Source organism: Otolemur garnettii, unplaced genomic scaffold (genome assembly GCF_000181295.1).
Source record: "Otolemur garnettii isolate 467f Iridium unplaced genomic scaffold, OtoGar3 scaffold00017, whole genome shotgun sequence".
Taxonomy (NCBI): Eukaryota; Metazoa; Chordata; class Mammalia; order Primates; family Galagidae; genus Otolemur; species Otolemur garnettii.
In genome coordinates, this window is record NW_003852412.1 from 9,515,346 (window position 1) to 9,530,263 (window position 14,918).

Genomic DNA, 14,918 nt, shown 5'->3' on the forward strand with positions numbered 1-14,918 from the left:
AACAAATACAATCAGTGCAACCTAATTCCTTGTAGAATTTTGAAATGCAAATCAACACTACCCTGAGATATCACCTAACCCTGTGAAAATGGGCCATATCACAAAGTCTTGAAGCTACAGATGCTGGTGTGCATGTGGAGAGAAGGGAACACTTTTATACTGCCGGTGGGACTGTAAACTAATACAACCTTTTTGGAAGGAAGTATGGAGAATCTTCAAAGTACTCAAATTAGACCTCCCATTTGATCCTACAATCCCATTACTAGGCATCTACCCAGGAGAAAAAAATCCTTTTATCATAAGGACATTTGCACTAGACTGTTTATCGCAGCTCAATTTACAATTGCCGAAATATATAAATAGCCCAAATGCCCAACAACCTAGGAGTGGATTAACAAGTGGTGGTATACATATTCATGGAATATTATTCAGCCACTAAAAAAGAGGGGAACTTTACATCTTTTGTATTAACCTGGATGGAGATGGAACACATTCTTCTTAGAAAACATCACAAGAATGAAGAAGCAAGAATCCAATGTACTCTATTCTTATATTAAGGCAGTAGATGAGCTAATCATAAGGGGGAGGGTAGGAGAATGAGTAAATGGGGAGAGAAGAGGTGGGAGGGGGATGGTGGGTCATGGTGTATGGCACACCTCTTGGGGGCAGGACATAATTATAAGAGAGACTTTAACAAATGCGATCAGTACAACCTAATTCCTTGTACCCTCAATGAATCCCAAACCAAAAATTTTAAGAAAATTAAGCAAAATAAAATTTATAACCCCCCCCAAACCCTTCATAACAATGTAGCAAAAAACGAAGGTGGTATATATTCCAAATGAACATTTAATCATTTTTTTGATCTAAGATTTTGCAGTTATAATTGTATCTACACTAAATTTTATAAAACTTAAGATAAGCCTCATTCATAATTCTATATTTTGGTTTTGAGATAAATTTCTAAGTAAATGGGGGAAAGAATAGGGGCTTTAAGTTATTATTTTAAGTGGATTCACTTAACCTGGGCCTTCCAGGACCAATTATCCACAGATCACTCTTATTTGTATCCTCCCTTCCCTTAAGGAACAATGGCTTTTGTTATACATATAAATATAATATGTATATATGTGTGTATATATATCTGTATAACAGAAACCATTGTTCCTTAAGGGAAGGGAGGATACAAATATATATATATATATATGTTTATTTATAATAAATATAATTTATTTGAATTTGAATCAACACTTCTACCTTTATATGTGTGTGTACATATATATATATGAAGGTAGAAGTGTTGATTCAAATGTTGGTTTGGGGCGGCTCCTGTGGCTCAAAGGAGTTGGGTGACAGCCCCATATGCTGGAGGTGGCAGGTTCAAACCCAGCCCTGGCCAAAAACTTCAAAAAAAAAAATTAATTAATTAAAAAAAACCCCAAAACACAAATGTTGGTTTTAAGTTTATGTTAGTAAAAGAAAAGCCATAGTCGATATTGTCTAATTAAAACATGCCTTTATTTCAATAGCGAAAAGGTATTAATTTTATAATAAAGAGCTATATTATTCCTTATAACAGTAAACACATATCTTAAGTAGTAATCCATAAAGTGTATATTAAAATGGGCCTACCAGACCATTCAAAAGACTACATAAAATATAAACATTTGTTGATAATTAGAACAAATATTTATTAAATTATTAAGAAAACATGACTTTAGAATGTTAGTTCCTCACATTCCACATAGAATTTCCAATGCTGATCCATTATATGGCATGGAAGAAATTCTTGATCGCTGATTAATAGTATTTCATTTATTTGTAGATAATGTGGGATGCTTTGCATTAACTCTCTGGAAGTTCCTATTTAAAGAAGTATCAACAAATTAAAAACTGCATTTTAAAATGTAAGAGTTACATTTAGTTATTACAAATACTATAATCCAGCAAAGTCTATGAGCGAGCACACATAAGAGGTTTTCTGACTAAGACCTTCTTCACAAATTCCATTTTCTGTACCTGAGACAAAGCTATAAACCAGCACTAGCTGATCTTGGGAGACAGAAGCCTGTTTTTAGTCTAAAATACCAGGAAGAAAAGGATGGGAACTTTTGAAGGTAGTTGTATAAGGTCTTCTGTAGCTCAATTTCCAATAAATAGAGAATAAAACAATTATCAAGATGAAATGAGATTTTCCATGTGAAATGCTTAGTATACTGTCTGGCCATATAACAGATAATGAATATTAGCTGCTATTAATTTTTATTATTATTTATTACTAAAATGAGTCTTAGGCTAACAGATGGGTGATCAGTTTTGTAATCCTGACTCTGCCATAAACTTTGTGTGTGATCTCATATAAGTTATATGATTTCTCTAGACTTCCATCTCTCTGAGAGGTGAGAAAGTTGAAATCAAGGAAGGTTCCTGTTGGCTCTGCCAATCTAAGGAGTCAGTGATCCTAAAACTGGTTTCTTCAAGCTCCTTGATAGTCTCAGAGAAACTTTTTTCTCAAAGATTGGCTATATATCATCCACCTGACAGCACTAATAAGTGTGACCTCCACCAGGCAGTTTTAGTTAGACATACCATATGGCCCATACCATATGGTGCAAGAGCTCTGTACATAATTCTACACAATACAAATGTTTTATATAATCATACATCTGTAGGACATCTGCTGTTTTTGATGCCCAGTACCCATTTATCCTTCCTGTGGCAACCCACTATAATTTGCCTCAGTATGACCATCCTTTTTCCCATATTTAGCCCATGTGCTTCTCGCAGAATTGTTCTCAAGTCCTGATTGATTTAGATCTAGGCCAGTCAGTGAATAAACAGTGATTCAGGGATGAGAACAGAACCCATCCAGAGGTAAGGAAGTTGCAATGAGATCTTTGTTGGGTCTTCTGAGGAAAAGCCACATAACGTACATATTTCTTCTTTAGACTTGAACCTGGAAGCTTATAGCCCTGGGATGATGAGAATCCCTGGGATGATGAGAGGAAAGGCTATTAGAATGGATCCAAAATGGGGAAATACAGCTGAGAAATGGAAAGCAAGGCAAACTGGGTTCTTCATCATGCTCTCTGAATCTTGGGTAAAACTGAAAACTGTTCCTGGTCTTTTATGTACATGTGTCAATAAAATTCACTTTGGAGGGTTTTAAGCCAGTCTGAGTTGGGTTTTAAATTGTTACTTATAATCGAAAAAATTTTAACTTTTTTACACCTGATCCGTATGTAAACATAATAGTTCCTTTCTTAGTAACTTTGTTTTAAAGACTCTTGTAACAAAGCATTCTACAAAAGTTAGGAACTTTCTTCTCTCAGGAAAACCCCATAGAAATAAAGAATTTAAGTTCATTTCATCAAAATTAGCTTAGTTTAATGATTTAAACACTATTATTTCCACTAGTCATTCTTTCAAGATACTGCCCCCATTTTGATTATGATTTGACCAACTTAGTGTATCTATACCTAGTTTCATTTATTTGTAATTCATACTTTACTCATCAATTTTTACTACTAAGGCATGTACAAATACTTCTATAGGATTGATATGCAGAAGTACTGGGTTGAAGGGTTTGTAAACATTTTAAATTTTAAAAGTTTCTGCCAGAGTGCCTTCCCAAATGTATCCTTTTTTTGTTTTTGTGTTTTTTTTTTTTGAGACGGAGCCTCAAGCTGTCCCCCTGGGTAGAGTGCTGTAGCATCACAGCTCACAGCAACCTCCAACTCCTGGGCTCAAGCGAGTCTCCTGCCTCCGCCTCCCAAGTAGCTGGGACTACAGGCGCCCGCCACAACGCCCGGCTATTTTTTGGTTGCAGCCATCATTGCTGTTTGGCGGGCCCGGGCTGGGGATACGAACCCGCCACCTTAGGTGTATGTGGCTGGTGCCTTAGCCGCTTGAGCCACAGGCGCTGAGCCCCAAATGTATCCTTTTATATTGCCACCAATAATACATGAAAGTACCTCTGAGAGTTCCTGTTCTTTTCCTCTACATCCTTGATAACACTGAATATTATGAGCTTTTTAAGTTTTGCTATTCTGATACCAAAAAAATTTCTCTATTAATTTTATTTATTTATTTATTTATTTGAGAATGGTCTTGTTCTGTCGCCCAGGATGTGATGTGCAGTGGTGTGATCATAGCTCACTGCAACCTCGAACTTCAGGCCTCAAATGACACCCCTGATTCAGCCTCCAAATAGCTGGGCCTATAGGTGCATACCACCAAGCTTAGCTTTTTTTTTTTTTTTGGCCAGGGCTGGGTTTGAACCCATCACCTCTGGCATATGGGGCCACCACCCTACTCCTTGAGCCACAGGCGCCGCCCAGCTTTTAATTTTTTTAATTTTCTTTTAGAGACATGGCAAGTCTTGAACTCCTGTCCTAAAGCAATCCTACTGCCTTAACTTCCCAAAGTACTCAAATTACAGGTGTGAGGGTGGTGCCTGTGGCTCAAGGAGTAGGGCCCTGGCCCCATATACCGGAGGTGGTGGGTTCAAACCCGGCCCTGGCCAAAAACTGCAAAATAAGAAAAAAAAATTACAGGTGTGAGCCACTATTCCAGACCTCTCTATTATTATTATTATTATTTGGCATCTTTTTGATTACTACACAGTGTGAGCACATTTCACATATTTAACATCCATTACAATTTCTAGGATTAGGCTCGCTCGGCGCCTGTAGCTCAGCTGCTAGGGTGCCAGCCACATACACCAGACCGGGGGGGGGGTAGTGGTTTTCAAACCCAGCCCGGGCCAGCTAAACAATGACAACTGCAACAAAAAAATAGCCAGGCATTGTGGTGGGTGCCTGTAGTTCCAGCTACTTGGGGGGCTGAGGCAAGAGAATTGCTCGAGCCCAAGAGTTTGAGGTTGCTGTGAGCTATGATGCTACAGCACTCTACCAAGGGTGACATAGTGAGACTCTGTCTCAAAAAAACTTTTTTTTTTCTAGGATTAGGAAAAGTGTCTATTAAAAATTTAGTCTCTGGAGTGGTGCCTGTGGTTCAATGAGTAAGGCGCTGGCCCCATATACCGAGGGTGGTGGGTTCGAACCTGGCCTCAGCCAAAGTGCAACAACAACAAAAAATAGCCGGGCATTTTGACGAGCTCCTATAGTCCCAGCTACTTGGGAGGCTGAGGCAAGAATCGCCTAAGCCCAAGAGCTGGAGGTTGCTATGAGCTGTGATGCCATTGAACTCTACTGAGGGTTACAAAGTGAGACTCTGTCTCTAAAAAAAAAAAAAAGTTGTCTTTGAACTAGTAAAGGCGATATTAAAAAATAAAAGAAAAGTAAAACATTATTTTTCTCTGCATTGATTTGATCAGATATTAATGAAAACAAGGAGATAATTAGGTCAAGAGTTCAAACTCTGTATACATCAAAATTCTGCTCCCAAACTAGATTCCTTAGTTTACTAGGCACATTCACTGGAGTGTAAATGTTCAGTTAAATGTGGCATTCCAAGTGAAATGAAGCTAAAAGCTCATGTCTTGTTAACAATGGAGTGATAGCAGTAGCTCTGAAATACCTATATACTTGTATATTTAGCTCAGCCACTGCTTCACAGAATCACTGATTACAGTTCTTATTCTATAAAGACTAAAAGTTTTGAGAAAGTTCATTTTTATTACTTTTCAGCACATTAAATGTTTTAATAATACATAAGTTATTTTTTAGCAAAACACTGAAATAAGTGCTAGAAGCAGCTGTCATACTTCTGGTTGATTTCCACAATGTTGTTTGAAACTACCAGCAAAATCAACAAGACCACAACAGCTAATTCAAACACAATTTAACTGACATCTGAAAAAAATTGTTCTTAGTAAAGCACAGAAGAGATGCCTGGGGGCAGGGGCAGGGCTCTGTTCACACCCTGGCACTGGGGATTCTTATATGTGTTCTAAGAGGCAGAACAGGAAGGCCCTTAGCTGAGTGTACACACTGACCCAGATGGCATAAAGCCCTATCACCTTAGACCTGCGTTCCCTTACAGTCTTTACTTCTTCACAGCCTGCACAGCTCCAATCACAGCCATCTGGTCTTAATCCACTGCTTGAAATTCCAGTGTAAAGTTTCCTGCAACGTGCCAAATTACCCAATACAATTTACTACATCTTAATTGATATTAACTGTTATTTTATAGCTACCTAAAAAGACTTTCGGCAAAGTCTGTTCATTGCTTCCATTTTTGCCTTCTTTTTTTCCCCCTCAGAAACAGAATCTCAGGATATGTTATATGGAAAAACTATTTTTCAGCCTTCTTTGCAGTTAAGTGTGGTATATAACTAAATTCTAGCTAATGAGATATAAATCAAAGTGTTAGACTTTAGGGAAGGTTTTCAAAGGGGACGGACACTCAGAAGCCTTTTATTGACTCTCTACTTTCCTTCTAATTCCTAGAAAGTAGATGTGATGGCTGAGGATTCATACTTATTTTGGGCCATGATTTACCTCAAGATATGACCAGTACTGAGGAAGAAGGAGAAGAAAGACCTGATGACTCTGTGGTGCTGCTACACCTCCTCTGGATTACCATGGATCCAGACTTCTCCATGAAAGAATAATTCTTTGTGTTATTTTGGGTTTTCAGGGGCACAAAGCCAAATGTCATCCTACCTACTACAGAACTTTTACATTCTAAGAAGTAGATAGGAAATTTCTGCAAAGACTTAGACCACCAATTCCACCTTAGGACTTTATCTTTGGAGGCACAGAGAGATCTTGAATATATTTAGGCACATGGGGGGATATTTTTTAATTTCATCTTTACTAGTTCATGACATGAAAAAATACAAAATCTACCCAATATGCCATTTTTGATACCCTTTTTAGTATTATAAGCATATTATAAGAGCTTCTAATACATGAGAGCAGATGAATGGATGCCTAAAAAGAAGAATATACACAGGACAATCTATACTTGAAGATACTGGTATTAGGATGGCAAAGTATAAGGCTTGATTTATGTAAATGCAGCCATCTTTATAGTAATTCCTATGTTCCGTAGTTGTTATTCTGTGAACCTTTACATACATATCTAATTTGATCCTCTTGCCTGTGAAGCAGCCATATGTGGAATTAGGGAAAGCTGGGGAAAATCAGTGCAAAGGTGGACTTGTATGCATAAAAACCCCAGCATCTTTTTCCAAGGGTAGGACTTGCCTCAAAAGTCCTAGGTCAAAATAAAGATGCTTTTAAGGGAGAGCCAAGAGAACTTCAAATAAGATGAGTTTATTAAGGAATCATCACCATCCAAAAAAAAAAGAATGGTAGGCAGCAGATCCAAAGCCCATCTTCCCAACTGAAAATAATGTGGCTCAAACTTGGGATACTTGAGATGATATAACACAATTATCTTAAAAACAGTGGTTTCCAAATGGGCATTTGCTAGCCCAGTTACTTCTAGAAGTGGCGTTTTCAATAAAGCAATGCTAATGTTAAATCATTTTGTCCGTACCTTACCATTCCCACCACTCATCTTTGTCAAATGAGAAATGCCACATAATCTGGAAGCTTTCTGTAAAATTGTAGAGAGTTATCATTACTTTGCACTCTCTCTCTCTCCCTTAAGGGCTGTAATGAATTAAGAGAAAGGGGCCATTTTAGGCCAACCTCCTCTTTCTTTAGCGGAGCTGACTTTACTACTAAAATCAATTGGGTATAATGGTTTTGACATGTTTTTCTCCACAGGTTAGCCATGGCCAGCTACTACAGAAACAGATTTATATGGATAATATTCTAGCTGGTAACCATTCATATGGCTTTTTTTTTTCAAAGTGATAGGGGCATGGCAGCCAAAATTCCATCCCCATCTCCACTCAAATTCACTGTCAGCATACATATACCTCTCAATTTCCTACAATTCCTAGCTTTAGGAAAACTACAAGTGACTCTACAGTAGCAGAAGGTGGCACTTCCAAGGTAAACCCATGGAAATGAAGCTCAGGGAACATGCATATCATATCACAAAGCACAGTATAAAGACCATCTCATGGTTTCTTACAGAACACCTTCCTTACCCTAATGATAAGACTGGAAGATAAAGAGAGACCATCCTTACCACATACGAGTTTTTAGGACCTTTTTATCTTCTGCTCCTTCTCTTCGTCCACCTACATTGCAATAGGTCTCTCTAAACTCCTTCCACTGTGGCATTAACTACTCATTTCATTTCATCCAGTGTTGCCCCAGACTATCTACTTTACCAGGATGCTGCACCTTTGGGTAACCACTGCTTCTAGCTTCCAATTTTCTTTGTTGCTATCTACAAAAAATACTCTGTATATCTTGGCGGAAAACCAAAAAGCAAAAAACATACATATAAAGAAAACTGAGCTAACTAGAATAATCCCTTGTATAAATAAATGTAAGAATACAGCAAATTGAATTCAATTTTTTATTACCAGTTTGAATTTTTAAATAACTATAAACATTTTATGGGTCAGGCCCAGTAGCTCGCGCCTGTAATCCTAGCACTCTGAGAGGCCAAGGCAGGTGAACTGCCTGAGCTCACAGGTTCGAGACTAGCCTGAGCCAGAGTGAGACCAGTCTCTAAAAATAACCAGGCACAGTGGTGGGTACCTGTATAGTCTCAGCTACTCAGGAGGCTGAAGCAAGGGGATTGCTTGAGCCCAAGGGTTTGAAGTGCTGTAAGGTATGATGCCACAATACTACCAAAGTGAGAGACTGTCTCAAAATAAATAAATAAGAAAATTGTTTGATTTTTCTTTTCTTAAAAAATAAAACATGTATAGTTTACCTACTTTAAGTAAAATATGTATATTATGGGTTCTATTGTCAGTCTCTTAAGAAATAAATAACAACCTGTAACTACTACAGCCAAAGACACAGTTCTAGAATAGAGATGCTCTTTTGGGGGCTTGAGTCTGTGCTCATTTCCTAGCATATCCTAGGATAACCTATTCTGTTTTTAGGGCTTCTGTTGTTGAGTTTTTAGTGTTCTACCTTTGGACATGTTCCAGGTGTGACCTACAGGTATGGTCTTTACCCACCCTCTTCCTGCTCCACCTCTCCCTCCTGCCCAGTGATAATGATCAAGAGTTTATCCTTCTGTAATCTATTTCTGTGCGCTTATGATATTTCACATTTACCTAGTACTTTTCAATTCTTTAATCCTTCCATTAGTGTATGAGACAAGAGAGGGAAAGAATCCAAGTAGTTAGGAAACTGAGACTTAGATTTTTATTTTCCTGATTAAAAAATTCATTTATAGTACTCAATATACTCACTGGTACTTATTAACAGCTTAACAGACTGCACAAAATACAGGTAGTTTACATATGAAAGAAAACTGAGCAAAATCCAGTCTATACCCTTACTTTTACATTTCAACTATTACTACCACTCCCATCAAACTCAGGGCTGATGAAGAGAGACATGAACAAATAAAGGGACTGTAAGGACACACCTAAATAGAGCTTCCTCCAAACTGAGATCACCCAAACACTGGAATCTTACTTTCACTTTAGCCCTAACAGTCATGTTGAGGGTAGAGAGCTAAGAAAGCAAATGAGGAATCAAGTTTTAGATATGGCATATAAAGTGTTTAAGTTCAATATTAAGTTTATAGGAGATTTTACACTGGGTCCATTAGTAATGTTACTGCCTCATGGGAAGATCCTAGAAAAACTAAGCAGTTGTGATCTGCAGTGATATGACCTGACAGGTAAAACACTCACATACAAGGAATGAACACACACAAGCACATATGCACATACTAAAGCAGTCTGACAGTGTCTACTGTACTCTTCATTTTTCCCTATAAGATTCCCAGTCCTCAGTGTGGGGAGTATTACGGAGAATAGGGCTCAGTGGCTTAGTTCTGCTTCAAAGGGCTCTGGGGCCTGAAGGAGATGAGGAGGACTATCAGGATTAAAATAGAAATTCTGTCACTGAAACAATTTTGTAAATGAGGGGAGGAAGTTAGAACCCTGAGAAATATTATAGTAATTTAATCCCTTCTTTTTCAAATAATTATCATCATCTTTGCAATCATAAGTAAAGATGTTTACTTGCAGCTTTGTGACAAGAATTTTTGTATCAGGTATTGTAAAGACTACCAATCCACCAGTTTATGGGGGCTAGGAGCCCTTCTCTCTTTAATCAGGTCTCATCACTTTTACATAAGGTAGATTCCATAAGTAAAATCAATGGCCTCTGAGATCTATAAACATAATTTCTAAACAGTAGCTCATTTATCATAACTAGGAAAGCTACTTATGTGGATATTTGGCTCTTCTTGTTGCCTGCTCACCCCAACAAGGATTGCATAGCTAAGGAACACTTCTGCTCATGCACAAGGTGGGGAGAAATAAATCCTCCTCAAGCAGTATCACCAAATATTAGATATTCAGTAAAAGTCAACTTAAACTGAACTTCCAGGTTCATTACTAGGCAAAAGAACTATTCATGTTACCCCTAGTTTCCAAAATTAACACTTCAAAATGACAAGGTAATTGGTTAGATTAAAAATAATTTTTGTCAGGGCACAGTGGCTCACAACTGTAATCCTTGTACTTTGAGAGGCCCAGGCAGAAGGATTGCTTGAGGTCAGGAGTTTGGGACCAGCCTGAGCAAGAATGAGACCCCCATCTCTTCTAAAAATAGAAAAAATAGCGAGGCATTGTGTCAAGCATCTGTAGTCCTAGCTACCTGGGAAGCTGAGGCAGGATGATCCCTTGAACCCAGCAGTTTAAGGTTGCTATAAACTAGGCTGACACCATTGGCACTCTAGCCTGGGGTAATCATAAAATTTTTTTTTTGAGACAGAGTCTCATTATGTCACCCTCAGTAGAGTGCCATGGCTTCACAGCTCACAGCAACCTCAAACTCTCGGGCTTAAGTGATTCTCTTGCCTCAGCCTCCTGAGTAACTGGGACTACAGGCACCCACCACAAGCCCAGCTATTTTTGGTTACAGTTGTCATTGTTGTTTAGCAGGCCCTGGCTAAACAGGCTCGAAACTGCCAGCTTTGGTGTATGCGGCCCTTTAACTCAGGCCCTAAAGCATCCTCCTACTTCCATACAAAAAAGAGGCATCTTCTTCCTTGTACTCCTCCAAATAGGCATAATGGCTGGACTTGGCATGAGCACTTCAGGCTTCATCAATCCACTTTTACCACCAACTCCCTAGAACTTAACGAGGATATGGAAAGGGTAGCAGACTCTTTAGTCACCCTATAATCCCAAATTAATTCTTTAGCTGTAGTAGTCCTCCAAAATCGCGAGCCTTAGATTTACTTACAGCAGAAAAAAGGAGGCACATGCATTTTTGGGATAAGAATGTTGTTTCTTGGCTTGGCACCTACAGCACAGTGGTTACAGTGTCAGCCACATACACCAAGGTTGGAGGGTTCAAACCCAGCCTGGGCCAGATAAAACAACAATGACAACTGTAACAAAAAATAGCCGGGCGTTGTGGCAGGTGCTTGTAGTCCCAACTACTTGTGACCTGAGGCAAGAGAATCACTTAAGCCCAAGAGTTTGAGATTGCTGTGAGTTGTGATGCCACAGCACTGTATTGAGGCTGACATAATGAGACTCTGTCTCAAAAAAAAGAAAAAAAATGTTGTTTGTTTGTTAACCAGTCAGGAATAATCATAGGCAAAGTAAAAGAACTCCAAGAACGAATCAAACAGGGACAAACAAATCTTGAATCATCTAATCCCTGGTCCTTATTCCTGGTCTTGGTTATTTCCTACTTTAGGGCCATTAATTTTGATCTTTCCCATTCTCAGTGTTTTCTTTCTTTCTTTTTTTTTTTTTTTGAGACAGAGTTTCCCTATGTCACCCTAGGTAGAGTGCCGTGGTGTTACAGCTCACAGCAACCTCAAACTCTTGGGCTTAAGCGAATCTCTTACCTCAGCCTCCCAAGTAACTGGGACTACAAGCGCCCACCACAATGCCCAGCTATTTTCTGTTGCAGTTGCTGTTGTTTAGCTGGCCCAGGCTGGGTTCGAACCCACCAGCCTTGATGTATGTGGCTGGTGCCATAACCCCTGTGCTACGGGTACCAAGCCTCATTCTCTGTTTCTGACCAGTAGTCCTCCACCTCATCTGCTGACTTATTGACCAGGCAGTGACCTGAAAAACAATTGCTCATATCCTCGCCATACGTGGATATCAACCAGTTCAGACTGAAGACCCAAGAGTGTTGCTATAAACACTACTTCCTTCCCCCTCTCCTTTTTCCCTAATAGGCAGCCCAAGCTGATCCTCAACCCATAGGAAGCAGTCAAAGAGATACCACTTGCCTCTTTATAACAGATTAAAAAGAATGGGATGATAGGGCCAAATGCAGGGACCCATGTAGATAGAACCGAGGGCAGGGACATGGAAATGAATGCACAAGTCCCACCCAGGAAGGAATGAGTGACCCAATCCCCACTCCCGGACCCTTATATTCCCACCCTATCTTAATCCATGTGCTGACTTCTTTTACGAACTCAGCCAGTTTGTACTCGAGTGAATAAAGGCCACGTTGTCCACATAGAACCTACTCTGCTTCCTTTCATGTCTTGGAATAACTTCTCATTTTCAGACCCAAACCTCTCATGCATGAAAGAAAATATAGTTAGTGTGTATTAAATAACTGCTTGGCATTATCCTAAGTGAAGTAACTCAGAACAGAAAACCAAATACCACACGTTTTCTCTTATAAGTGGGAGCTAAATTATGGGTATACAAGGTCACACAGAGTGACATAATGGACACAAGGCATAATGAGGGGGAGGGATTAAAAATTATCTAATTAATTAAAAATAGCGTGCAGTATACGCTATTTGGGTAATGGGTACACCTGAAGCCCAGATCACCATTACGTAACATATCCATGTAACAAAACTCCACTTATACCCCCTGAATTTACTGAAATAAAAAAAATTAGAACAATGGAAAAATTTTAATTTTTTTAAAAATTCCTTTCTTTCTTGGAGAAACCAGAAAACATCAAAAATAAAGAAATTTAAAATAAAAAAATGAAATGATGGCTTGAAATACCTCAGGTGATACTTGATACTTTTTTTGCTTTTATAAAGACATTTTGCTTAATGTGTTCTGAATACCTTGGTCATATGGTGACAGACAACATAAATATTAATATAAAAATTGGCTTTCCAGGTAAAATGTGAAATGTGATCTATCTTAAAAAATTTTTAAATGTTTGAGATGATGGATATCCTAATTATCTTGATCTTGAAGGAGCTAAGGAAATTTCACCCCCAAATATGACTCCTTGGTATAAAGAATATTTTGAATTAAAGGCCATTCGTGATCAGAAAGCATTGTAAGAGGCCTTCCCTCTATCTGCATAAAACCCAACTAACCTGACTGGGAATCAAAAGGAGGTGCTGACTTCCTTTTCTTCCCCTGAATGCTAAGAGACCTGGCCTCAAATCATTTAAAACAGAATACCTGTCTTTCAGGTTAATTTATGTCAATGTTTTTTCCTCCATCTATTCATCCTCCCTAGCAACCACTTGGAGCACCTATACTCTCCACAATCTCCCCTCTCTCTTCTAAAAGGCATCTATAAAGGTCTCTGACCATCACTGAGACTTTGGGTAATCATCCTTGTGGTTCCTCCCATGTACATATTAATCTGCCCTGATTGTGAGTTGATATTTCAGTGAACCAACCAAGGGAAAAGGGTGTGATCCCTGCAAAGTAATCACTATACGTTATACATATCAAAACATAGCTGCATGCCCCACAAAGATGTACAATCATTATTTGTCAATTAAAAAATTATCATCCCCTCTGAATAAATAACTTTGTGAAAAATAAGTACCCATGTCCATATCAAATGATCACAAATTACATGGAAGTTTGGTATTTTTTTTTTCTTCTGGTTTAGATTGAAGTGTCAGGGAGAATTCCCTCAATAACACAGAAGATGAATTCTATTTAAGAAGGCAAAAAGGTGAGAGGCGTAGGAAGAAGCTGTAAAATTTTAAGGGAAAATACACCATAGACTGTCATGTTTAAAGTCCTTAATTAGGAAGAACATATACCCTCAAATGTGTTAAAATAACATGTTTTATTTAACACTGTGGCTACAATGACTTGAGTAGCCAATTTAATTAATTTTTGTGTAGAATTCAGAAGAAAGCTCTTTCGTTGTCTCTGATTCACTGAAGAAAGTCTTAAGATGGCAAGATTAAAATTTTTATCATTTATTTTCATGATTCAAGATGTTCCTGATAGCATGAATCCAAAATAATATGTAAATGAAGTGGACACTGAGGCTCCCACTATTTGTTCTATGGAATGCTGACAGATATCATCTAATTTAGTTTAGGGAATATTAACAAAGCTAAAAAGATTTCTTTATGATTTCTCACAAAGAAGGAGAGTTAGAGAGAAGGCTCTCTTTTAAATTTCTGGCTTAGAAAATTTAATAGACCATCACTCTTATATTTCATGATTAAAAACAGAAATTCAAAGGAGATAATATTAACTAAACAAAATCCTATTTACCATTTGTTGAATTCTTCACTATAAATTCCATTATTGCCTGTAAGTTCTAGGCATGTCCACCTATTAAGACAGTCAAGCCAAGTAAATCCACTTTTAAAACAGTACTCCTTTGGATCATACTCATAGTTTCCCATTCAGTCATTCATTCATCATTTATTCAATGAACAGTATTCACTGATGTTTACTGAGAAGCTATGGTATGCCAAGCAATGAGGAATATGGGAAGAAGCAGAGCCCATAAAAGTGTTTCTAAATTCAAAAAGTTTCTTAGTCTGTCAGGAAATAAAAATGAGGTGACCAGCAATTATAGAGTGATATGCATAAGATTTGACCTATTTTCATCTATCTGCACAATATGTGGACTCTAAACATTTCTTTTTTTCTTCCTTTTTTGATAGTCTCATTTTAT

At 38.1% G+C, this 14,918-nt stretch overlaps 1 protein-coding gene across 1 annotated transcript in view; it reads right to left on the reverse strand.

Annotated features, from left to right (window-relative positions):
- Nucleotides 1–1,717: 1,717 nt before the first annotated feature.
- ANKRD31 (ankyrin repeat domain 31) overlaps nt 1,718–14,918 on the reverse strand; it is a 178,688-nt gene continuing 165,487 nt past the window's right edge. Inside the window, exon 25 of the mRNA XM_012802743.1 lies at nt 1,718–1,863. Within this exon, the coding sequence (XP_012658197.1) occupies nt 1,718–1,863 (146 nt within the window). The remainder of the gene's footprint in view (nt 1,864–14,918) is intronic.